This window comes from Bos indicus, chromosome 13 (genome assembly GCF_029378745.1).
Source record: "Bos indicus isolate NIAB-ARS_2022 breed Sahiwal x Tharparkar chromosome 13, NIAB-ARS_B.indTharparkar_mat_pri_1.0, whole genome shotgun sequence".
Taxonomy (NCBI): Eukaryota; Metazoa; Chordata; class Mammalia; order Artiodactyla; family Bovidae; genus Bos; species Bos indicus.
This window is the reverse complement of record NC_091772.1, coordinates 32,382,195-32,394,404: the sequence shown is the minus strand read 5'-3', so window position 1 is coordinate 32,394,404 and position 12,210 is coordinate 32,382,195. Positions and strand designations below refer to the sequence as shown.

Here is a 12,210-nt window from a genome sequence, read left to right as displayed (position 1 = left end):
CAGAATTCTTTAATCTTTTGAGGCTATAATGTTAGAAATTGCATTTAAGGGGCATGATGTTAACATTTCTGTAACAATATGAATTATTAAGACAAAAAAGACAGATATTCTTACATTCCTTAGGTTTTAACATACAGGGCTACTATTATCATGGTAATCTAGAGTATATGATCATGGAATTTTCTGACAGTAAATGTGGCACTTACCCATTCGAAGACATTCCAGAGAAGCCTGGCCCCAGTTCCTTGTAAATGAAGATTCAATATAGTAGCAGTGACCATGGAAAGGAATCCATGCTGAGTGCTCTGTCTCAGGGCATCTACCAGGCAGCTGTGGGGGTTCAGTGGCAGGGATTTCTGTTAATAAAAAGATATTTGAAATAAAGTAAGATCTGAAGCTTCTGTAGTACACAGAATAAAATATTAACAATTAAGAAAATTTTCATCATCTGTTATTATTTTTTTAAAGCCCTAATGGTAATCATTTAGATCTACCATTTCTATTACTGAGATTTCTTTTTACTTTATCTTTATTTTATTTTTAAAATATTTAAATAGAAGTTATTGTGGTACAATGGCAATCAACCACATTCATAATTAAGAATATAGATCTACAGATACCTACAAAGATGTTAGTAAGTTCCCCAAAAATAATTTGCAAAGTGAGTCTTCCTGGAAACTCTTCATTTTCTAGGATCCTTGCCCCTATAAAACCATCTTAGCTGTGACTGACATTGATGTTAAAACTAAGTGCTATAGGTAGAATTTTAGGACTTTATCACTGTCCAAATTCAACTATATGTTAAGACTTTATCACTGTAATATCTCTGACTCCAATGAATCTGCATTGTTGTTCATTCATTAACTCACATCCAATGCTTTGTGACTCCATGGACTGCAGCACCCCAGGTTTCCTGTCCTTCCCCATCTCCCAGTGTTTGTTCAAACTCAAGTCCATTGAGTCGGTGATGCCATCCAACCATCTCATCCTCTGTCCTATCCTTCTCCTCCTGCTCTCAATCTTTCCCAGCATCCGGGTCTTTTCCAATGAGTTGGCTCTTTGCATCATGGGGCCTATGTATTGGAGCTTCAGCTTCAGCATCAGTCCTTCCAATGAGTATTTGGTTTTGATTTCCTTTAGGACTGACTGGTTTGATCTCCTTGTTGTCCAAGGAACTCTCAAGTCTTCTCCAGCACCACAGCTTGAAAGGATCAATTCTTTGGTGCTCAGCCTTCTTTATGGTCCAACTCTCATATCCATATGTGACTACTGGAAAAACTATACCTTTGATTATAAGGACCTTTGTCAGCAAAGGAATGTCTTGCTTTTGAATATGCTGTCTAGGTTGGTCATAGTTTTTCTTCCAAGGAGCAAGTGTCTTTTAATTTCATGGCTGCAGTCACTGCATCACTGACAGTGATGTTGGAGCCCAAGAAAGTAAAGTCTGTGACTATTTCCACTTTTTTCCCTATTTATGTGCTGTGAACTGATGGGACTGGATCCACCATCTTAGTTTTTTGAGTGTTAAGTTTTAAGCCAGCTTTTTCACTCTCCTTTTTCACCCTCATCAAGAGGCTCTTTAGTTCTTCTTCACTTTCTGCCATTAGAGTGGTATCATCTGAATACCTGAAGTTGTTGGTATTTCTTTCAGCAGTTTTGATTCCAGCTTGTGCTTCATCCAGCCCAGCATTTCGCATGATGTACTCTGCATATAAGTTAAATAAGCAGAGTGATGAATACAGCCTTGGCACACTCCTTTCCCAATTTTGAACCAATCTGTTGTTCCATGTCCAGTTCTAACTGTTGCTTCTTGACCTGCATACAGGCTTCTTGGGGAGCCAGGTAAGGTGTTCTTGTATTTCCATCTCTTTAAGAATTTTCCACAGTTTATTCTGACTCACAGAGTCAAAGGCTTTAGCATAGTCAATGAAGCAGAAGTAGATTTTTTTCTGGAATTCTCTTGCTTTTTCTATGATCTAAGAAAAGTTGACAATTGGATCTCTGGTTCCTCTGCCTTTTCTAAATCCAGCTTGAATATCTGGAAGTTCTTGGGTCACCTACTGCTGAAGCCTAACTTGGAGGATTTTGAGCATTACCTTGCTAGCATGTGAAATGAGTGCAACTGTATGGGAGTTTGAACATTCTTTGGCATTGCCTTTGGAATTAGAATGAAAACTGACCTTTTCCAGTCCTGTGGCCACTGCTGAGTTTCCAAATTTGCTGGCATACTGAGTGTAGCACTTTAGCAGCAGCAGCATTTAGGATTTGAAAAAGTTCAGCTGGAATTCCATCACCACCACTAGCTTTGTTCACAGTGATGCTTCCTAAGGCCCACTTGACTTTGCACTCCAGGATGTCTGGCTCTAGGTGAGTGACCATACCATCATGATTATTTGGGTCATTAAGACCTTTTTTGTATAGTTATTCTGTGTATTCTTCTCACATCTTCTTAATTTCTTCTGCTTCTCTTGCTACTGCTAAGTCACTTCAGTCGTGTCTGACTCTGTGTGACTGACTCCATAGATGGCAGCCCACCAGGCTCCGCTGTCCCTGGGATTCTCCAGGCAACAACACTATAGAGTGGGTTGCCATTTCCTTCTCCAATGCATGAAAGTGAAAAGTGAAAGTGAAGTTGCTCAGTCGTGTCCAACTCTGCATGACCCCATGGACTGCAGCCTACCAGGCTCCTCCGTCCATGGGATTTTTCAGGCACGAGTACTGGAGTGGGTTGCCATCTGCTTCTCTTAGGTCCTTGCTATTCTGTCCTTTATTTTGCCCATCTTTGCATGAAATGTTCCCTTGGTATCTCCAATTTTCTTAAAGAGATCTCTAGTCTTTCCCATTCCATTGATTTCCTCTTTCTTTTCATTGTTCACTCAAGAAAGTTTCATATCTCTCCTTGCTATTCTCTGGAACTCTGCATTCAGTTGTGTATGTCTTTCCCTTTCTACTTTGCCTTTGGCTCCTCTTCTTTTCTCAGCTTTATGTAAGGCCTCCTCAGACAACCACTTTACCTTCTTGGATATCTTTTTCCTGGGGATAGTTTTGGTCACTGCCTCCTATACAATGTTACGAATCTCCATCCATAGTTCTTCAGGCACTGGGGCTACCAGATCTAAACCCTTGAATCTATCACCTCCACTGTGTACTCATAAGAGATGTGATTTAGGTCATACTGAATGGTCTAGCGGTTTTCCCTACTTTCTTCAATTTAAGGCTGAATTTTGTAATAAGGACCTCATGATCTGAGCCACAGTTAGCTCCAAGTCTTGTTTTTGCTGACTATATAGAGCTATCCATCTTCAGCTGCAAAGAAAATAATCAATCTGATTTCAGTATTGACCATCTGGTGATGTCCATGTGTAGAATCATCTCTTGTGTTGTTGGAAGAAGGTATTTGCTACGACCAGTGCATTTTTTTGACAAAACTCTGTTAGCCTTTGCCCTGCTTCATTCTGTACTCCAAGGCCAAACTTGCCTGTTACTCCAGGTATCTCTTCACTTCCTACTTTTGCATTCCAATCCCCAGTGATGAAAAGGATGTCCTTTTTTGGTGTTAGTTCTAGAAAGTCTTGTAGGTCTTCATAGAACTGTTCAACTTCAGCTTCTTTGACATTAGTGGTTGGAGCATAGACCTGGATTACTGTGATGTTGAATGGCTTGCCTTGGAAATGAACCAAATCATTCTGTTGTTTTTGAGATTGTACCTAAGTACTGCATTTTGGACTCTTTTATTGAATATGAGGACTACTCCATTTCTTCTAAGGGACTCTTGCCCCCAGTAGTAGATAAAATGGTCATCTGAATTAAATTCACCCTTTCCCATCCATTTTAGTTCACTGATTCCTAAGATGTCGATGTTCACTCTTGCCATCTCCTGCTTGACCACATCAATTTAACTTGATTCATGGACCTAATATTCCAGGTTCCTATGCAATATTGTTCTTTATAGCATTGGATTTTACTCAGTATCAGTTATATCCACAACGGGGCATCATTTCTGCTTTGGCCCAGCCTCTTCATTCTTTCTGGAGATATTTCTCCATTCCTCCCCAGTAGCATACTGGACACCTACTGACCTGGCAGGCTCATCTGGTGTCGTATCTTTTTGCCTTTTCACACTGTTCCTGGGATTCTTGAGGCAAGAATACTGAAGTGGCTTGCCATTCCCTATTCCAGTGAACTACATTTTGTTATAATTCTCCCTCATGACCTGTCTGACGTGGGTGACCCTACCCATGGCTCAAAGCTTCACTGAGTTACACAAGGCTGTAATCAATGTGATAATTTTGATTAACTTTCTGTGACTGCTGTTTTTGTTCTGGAGGCTGTAGGACTATAGTTCTTGCTTCTTCTGTCTGTCCTCTGATGGATGAGGATAAGAGGCTTGTGCAAGCTTCTTGAGGGGAGAGACTGGCTGCAGGGAAAACTGGGTCTTGCTCTGTAGGCAGGTCCATGCTTAAATCTTTAATCATGTCTGCTGATAGGTGGAGCTGAGCTCCTTCCCTGCTAGCTGTTTGGCCTGAGGCGACCCATTCTGATAAAAGTATTTTGATACAGCTGTGTTGTCAATATCAAAAGCAGTCATAATTTCCTGAGGACTGTGATATCATAGACTCAGAGGATAATCCCAAATAATAAAACAAATTAGATATGTAAAAATAAACTCCAGCAATGAAGGAAATTTTCTCTCTCTGACCTATATATATTTGTTTATTGCCAAGTCAGTCTTTGGTTAGGTGAAGGAATATGTTTTCCCTTATCCCTAAGTTACCCCAAAACATATGACTGTTTAAGAATATCAACGGTGGTTTGTATTAGCTTATTGAGAAAATTTCAAACCCTTGACTGTTTTTGTGTACTCGATTACCATCTGATCTTTTGCAGAGAAAATAAAAGCTTTCATTGCACTGTGCTGTCTTCCAGTAGCCATCAAGATCCATATAAGCACATGCTGACTTCAGTCTGGGCTCATCAGGAGCCCAATTAGTGTACCTCACCCTCCATTTATCAGTCCAAATGTAGTCATTATTGGTCTGTAAAGAATAAAAACAACCATTAACATCAAGCCCAGAGTCATTTAGAAAATACCAAAAGAACCCAGTGAGGAGTAAAAAGTTATGTTTAAGACTGTGATTTGACAAGGAGTCTTCAACATTTGAGAATAAAAAGATTATAAATTACTTCTACCAACTCAAATTCAGGAAATGCAGCCTTTCTTAAGAAGAAAACTACTTCTTAAAGATACTCATGAAGACACCGTTAAAAGCTATTTTGAAAAACACCGGCTTAAAAACCTGTATCTTATTCTAGAAAACTCTATTTGCAGGCTTTCAGTGCAAAAGAGAGATTTTATCCTCAGAACAATATCTATTATACTATCATTGAAATGATAATAGAGATTAAGTAGTTTTTATTGAACTCATCCACCCTTGAGAGAAACATGTACCTCTTTTAATCTTACTGTTTGACTGTTAAAACAGGGCCAATGACAAATGACTGTGCAAGGTGACATGAGTGGATAAGAGAGGAGCTTGGGTCTCCTGCCTTCCAGTTAGGTGTCTCTCAACCATAAGGAAACATGATTGTATTTTTAAAAGCTAGTTGTTTTGTTCAATTTGCATACTCAAATCTTATTTAAACAAATTTATGGTCACATACAAATTAAATGATAACATCAAACATTTTCTTATCAGTGATATATTTTTAACAGTCTAAAAGAGATTTTACAGGTAAAGCCTACATTTTACAGATTCAGATAGCTTTAATCAGAGATAAGTACTTTTTTGGGGGGGGGAGGGGCTTCCCTGGTGGCTCAGAGGTTAAAGCGTCTGCCTGCAATGCAGGAGACCTGGCTCCGATCCGTGGGTCAGGAAGATCCCCTGGAGAAGGAAATGGCAACCCACTCCAGTGTTCTTGTCTGGAGAATCCCATGGACGGGGAAGCCTGGTGGGCTATAGTCCACGGGGTCGCAAAGAGTTGGACACTACTGAGCGACTTCACTTCACTTCAAGTACATTTTTAAACCATTCTAACAGTTATCACTTTCTAACTGCATTATTTAATTTACCAATGCAATTACCAAAGATTTAATGACAAAAGCAAAAGCATATGGTATTGCAACTTAGAATTTTGTAGTATTATACCATGTTTAATCAAATAATTACATAATCATTAACTCCATAGATATAATAAATATAACAGTATTATTTTAGTTATAAATGTTAGTATAATGGAAAGCTATTTAAACTTTCTAACAATAAATAAATCCCTATTTCAAACTCTTAACAGCATTGCAACCACAGCTGTGAGAAGAAAATATATGAATTAGTATGCAAATTAGTTACTAAAAATAGATTCAACATAGATGTAAAAATGTCGTGCTTAAGTTTAAACACAAAAATCATTGTGGCATTACTTAGATTTTTTTCCTGCATTTTATTTATTTATTTATTGGAGTAGAGTCATTTTACAATGTTGTGTTAGTTTCTACTGTACAGCAAAGTGAATCAGCTGCATGTACATATAGCCCCTCTTTTTTGGATTTCCTTCCCATTTAGATCACTATAGAGCATTGAGTAGCTTCCTGTGCTATACAGTAGCTTCTCATTGGTTACCTATTTTATACATAGTATCAATAGTGTATCTATGTCAATCCCAATCTTCCAATTCATCCCACCCCTCTCTTTCCCCCTTAGGGTCTGTATGTTTATTCTCTACCTCTATGTCTCTATTTCTGCTTTGTAAATAAGATCATCTGGAACCACTTACTTTTAAATGTTCACTACACACACCCTAACTCAGGAAATAGTCATTGCATGATGTATAAAATTCCATCTCTGCATCCAGGTAGAATAAGTCCTATAAAGTCTGACACCAGTCTGCTTTCCAGTTTTATCCCCTTCTATCTTTTCTCTCTTCTTGGTACTCCTTCCTTACATTCCGCCATCCTAGACTATATCTATAAAGTTTGATTTTCTCTGAGAAACTCTCTTGGTCCTCTCCCCTGGCACAAATGATCCTTTTCCTCTCAGGTCACAGCACTTTGTCTATATCCCTTTTTGACACTTGTATTATCTCCTAATTACTTATTGACATCTCTGTTCATTGCACTAGGAAGTTTATTGACTGACTAGTTAGATGGATAGACATATGGGTGGAGGAGAGATGGATCTCATGGTGTCAGAGAAGACTCGTTTTAGGAAAATTTTGGCAATGCCAGCACCACTCTTAGTTCTGAACCTCATCCCTCATTCTACCCCATCCTCTGCCAACCTTCTTTTCTGTTATAGAATCCAGAGAACTGACTGCAATGAAAATTATCCCATATGAATAGAAGCTGCACAACTTCAGAAAGGATAACAACTCTAGAATGATTTACCACAAAAAATAGGAAGAACCCCTCATTGCCCAGGAACTATGCCCCTGATGTTTTCTTTAACTCCTAAGGCATAGTTGTAATCATGACACTAAAAAGACTTAATGCATGAAACTGAATAGATGCAGAATCTAACTTTAATATTCAAAAGCACTATGACAGTTAATATTAGTTGGATAAGCCTTAGTTTGATTTCGGACACACATCACTAACTTGCCAGATCCTTGAAGGCACCATGCAGTAGAAAAATTGGGTCTCATATATGTTAGTATCGTTTTCTTTTCTTTTTTTAATTTATTTTTAACTGGAGGAGTATAATTGCTTTACAATATTGTGCTGGTTTCTGCCATTCAACAACATGAATCAGCTACAAGTATTAATAAATCCCCTCCTCCTCAAGCCTCCCTCCCACTCCACCCCTCTGGGTTGTCACAGAGCACCTGGCCGAGCTCCCTGGGCCAGACAGTAACTTCCGAGTAGCTATCTGTTTGCACATGGTAATGTATATATGTCAATGCTACTCTCTCAATTTGTCCCACCCTCTCCTTCCTCGCACGTGTCCACAAATCCATGCTCTATGTCTGCATCTCTAGTCCTGATATGCCAACAGGTTTCTCAGTATCATTTTTCTAGATTCCATATATATGCATTAATATACGATATTTGTTTTCTCTTTCTGATTTACTTCACTCTGTATAATAGGCTCCAGGTAGCAGTTTCTCTCACATAATAAGTATTCAACAGAATGAACAAAAGAGAAATCAGATTCAATTACCATTTATCAGTCATGTCAAGTCACGCATGTTTCCAGCATCTTACCAAGTTACTGTTGAGGGCAATCCATACAGGTTCATTCAGTGTCTGCATGTGCATCCAGGCAAAAGCATTACTATAAGGATCTAGAATGCTAGCGATGTGGGAAGTGTGCATCTTGCAGTAATCATCAGCTTCATGCCACTGCAGCTTTAATTTCATAAGCGAATAGCTACTTTCACCATATTTAATAAAACCATCTTTCGGAATTGTTGTTGGAGAACTCGGCAAGGAACGGTCTGGAATAAAAAGAAATATTTTCACTAACACTAAACACAATTTGAGTGCCATCAGCACATGACTTCTATATTTCATGCATCCTAAAAAAGAATCTAAAAAGCCCAAATTCAAACCATTGATGTTAAACATGTTTTCATGAGCCATTTCAAATGAGAACACAGTTCTGTTTTTTAATCAGTATGCCTGATTGAAGTCATTTCTAAACTCTATTTAGAATATTAAGAGAAATACATGATCAAGTTTCTAAACTATACAACCAAAAAGACTTATAAATACAGTGAGATCTAGGGTTTGAATGAAAGAAATGCCACAGTTTAAACCCACAAATTAGAGGATGTCTATCAACCTGTCAATACTAATCTTTTTTTTTCCCCACGTTGATTAAATATTAAGATCGAGAATAGTCTTCTTCTCCTTCCCCTCCCCCATTCTGTTCCATTCTACCCATGGAATTTGCATTTATATCTATTTGACTTCATCTGTGTGACTTCATCAGTGATTCATGTACCTTCAAGAGACTGGTTTATGCTCTGAAGTGAAGCCATATAACAGTTGCCAGTTCATTTAACCTTGATGTCAGGATCAAGCTTTATTCTTATGATGAGTAAGAGCATCTTATCTCCATGCCTTATCCAAACTGCAGCCTTTGCAAGTTAGAGTCACCCTAGCTTTCTGATCTTTCCTCCTCTATCTCTTAGAGTGGGTTTCTAATAACTACTCTAGACCCACCCAGACTTTGATCAAGACTCCAAAGAATCTTGTTTCTGTGTGCCTTAGTGGATGCCCAAGAGCAGAACAGAGGTCAGTGAGTAACAGCCAGAGGGTGAAATCTGGCCTGTTGTCTGTCTTTATATAGCCCTTGAGTTTTTTAAATGGTTGGGGAAAGAAACCAAAGAACAATATTTTGTGACATGTAAACATTACATGAAATTCAAATTTGTGCACATAAATAAGGTTTCAGTGGAACTCAGCCACGCTCGCTTGTTTATGGACTATGATCGCCCACGATCACAGCAGAGTTGAGTCACTGCAACAGAAACTTTACGGACAGCAAAGCCTGCAATATTTATAATCTGTCTCTTACAGGAAAAGGTTGCCAACTCTGATCGAGGGCTCCACATATCCTTGCCTACCAATGTTGTCTTGGCCAGTTCTCTGATCTGTTCCACTGTACACCAACCCAACCCACCACGTGCCTTGTTCTGTCACCCCACGAATGCCAAACTTTCCTTTGATGACTCAGAGGCAGCAATTTTGATTCAGTAAAGAGGGAGGGCAACCTCCCCTTTCTTCTGCTGTTGCTGCCATCGTGTGTTGGTACAATAGCATTAGCCCAAGAGCCCCAGCCCAGGATCCTTACGTGTTACAGCCAGCAGGAAGTCAAGTCCTATCTTTCCCAGCTTGGGGAGAGCTGGGTTTGTCTTAGTATCATTGGAACAGCTTTGGTCTGCTAAAAGTGACAAATGAAGCTTAAGATAAAGCTTTACAAAGCTGTATTAAAGCCTATATGCAGCCAGGAAATTAGCTCCCTTGTCTAATTAGCTTATTTATTAAAACATTCATAGAAAAAATTGCAAGGAAAAACTAAACTTTTGAGAGGTATTTTCAGGTGCTAAGATTAAGGGTAATTTTTTCTTTTTATACTTTTCTGTATTTTCTAAAATTTCATCAAGGAACATGTGTTTACGGATTGTGTAAGTGTTTTTTAATTCATATATTCATATGTATTCATTCATGTCTTTATTTCTATATTTTTATATATTTACATGAATATAGTCATTCATTTTTATTCATACACATTCATATGAATAAAAACACTATTTTATCTTTATTTATTTTATCTAATTTTTTTAAGGCCATACCACGTGGCTTAAAGGATTTTAGTTACCAGACCAGGGATGGAACCTGTGCCCCCTGCCATGGAAGCACAGAGTCCTAACCATTGGATCATCAGAGAATTTTTGAGAACAACAGTGTTTAAAAAAAATACTGAACACATGTTCTTTGCTGAAATTTTAGAAAATATAGAAAAGCATAAAAATGAGAAAAAATTACTCAGAATTTAATCACCTCAATAGTTTAGTATTTCCTTATAATTTTTATATATAGAGAGAGAGGTATTATATAATGTATACAATATAAGTATAAATATATAGAGAGAGAGAGACAGTGTGTGAGAGACAAATTTTTTAAAAATCCAGAAAAATACAATAGTACAATGAAGGAACTAAAGTTCTTAATCCCACGATCCACACACATCCACTATTTCTATTTTGATGCATTCCCATAGCTTTTATGTTCTTATTTGTTTAAGACAGTTCAAAGTGTTTTTTTGCATCATCAGTAGTCTGTAAAATTTTATATTCTGCCTTTTTCACTTTCATACTGTCAACCTCTCCTTAAACCTAAATGATTAAAAATCTTAGAGATATTTTTTGTTGGCAGCAAATATCCACTCTCTTATGTTTATAGGAAGAAGAAAAAAATGATTTTAAGTTAGTCTAGGGATTATCATTCACTCTTGGAAGGGGTCTCCTTTCTTTCCCCCAAGACCAGAAACATAGAGGTGTCACTGGTGGCCTAAGAATCTGGTGCTCGAAGGGCATAACAAAGTGAGAGCTGCGACCATGGCTTGGACCAGCTTTTGGATTAATAGAAGGCTAGAATTTCTGCAGAACTTTCCAGTCATCTGAAGATATCAGTAGTGATTTTCACTCATTGTTCCCTGATTCCCCAGAAAGAACAGAAAAATTTGTTAGATCTGGGACAGCATGTACCTTCCAACTCAAACACCTCTTAAGAGCTCTGCTCAGGATGACAACAACCCACCTCATCTCCAACCCGTGTCTCTAACCTATCTTTTATTTTCTGATCCTCTTCTTAAGTAGCTAAACACTTTCTAATTTCACTTGAAACTAAAATGTACATAACTACAATCTAGATTCTTTGTCAATATCCACATATCTGTTCTATTTTCCTTGAACCATAGTCAAGGCTTTCTAAGGTGAAAAAAAGGACCATAAGTAAGACAATTACTTTTCAAAAAAAATAGAATACATAGCAAATACTGAGACATATATGATGTTTGGGGTCAACGGTTCTCAAATTACATGAATTTAAATGAGATGTCCCCACTCATTTTTTTTTAAGCAGAGGTAAGCAAACATCCCAAATTTCTATCAAAATTAGAAAAAGTTTCAACTTCAAGTTTAATCCATGCAGATTTTCTGGTAACAGATGAGTGAGCACATTCATCAATAAATTATAGAAAATATCCTTCTTGTCTGTCACAGGCATCCCTGGATGAACGTGTGAATCAAATAAACATATTGATGTGCGAGGGGTCACCTTTTTTAAGCAAAAACTTTTTTAGAGCAGTTTAAGACTCACAACATAATTGAGAAGAAAGTCGTCCTTAAAAAATATGTAAGAGCCCCACCTCTTACAGGCTGGTGAGGTCTGTTAGGACTTACCAGGGTGTGTCTGGCATATATAACCTCGCTTACTGTCGCAAGTGTCATCCATCCACTTCCCCGCATCCCTTGTGTTCCCTCCAATAACAACAACACAGTCAGCCTGTATATTCATGGAAGAAAAAAAAAGCCAAATATGGACCAAAAATTATTTAAACCAATCATTAAAAAGCAGGAAAAACAAATCCTTAATCCCTAACCTCCAAATTTTAGGATAGTCCTAATTCATTCAAGGCAAAAGGAGAAGGGGGCAGCACAGGATGAGATGGTTAGATAGCATCACTGACTCAGTGGACATGAATTTGA

The 12,210-nt window shown here is 38.0% G+C and overlaps 1 protein-coding gene across 1 annotated transcript in view; it reads right to left on the bottom strand.

Moving 5' to 3' along the window:
• MRC1 (mannose receptor C-type 1) overlaps nucleotides 1–12,210 on the bottom strand; it is a 124,070-nt gene that overhangs the window by 24,183 nt on the left and 87,677 nt on the right. The window contains exons 23-26 of the mRNA XM_070800891.1: nucleotides 11,905–12,007; nucleotides 8,198–8,430; nucleotides 4,871–5,036; nucleotides 207–356 (exon numbers count right to left, since the gene is read on the bottom strand). Of these exons, the coding sequence (XP_070656992.1) occupies nucleotides 207–356; nucleotides 4,871–5,036; nucleotides 8,198–8,430; nucleotides 11,905–12,007 (652 nt within the window). The remainder of the gene's footprint in view (nucleotides 1–206; nucleotides 357–4,870; nucleotides 5,037–8,197; nucleotides 8,431–11,904; nucleotides 12,008–12,210) is intronic.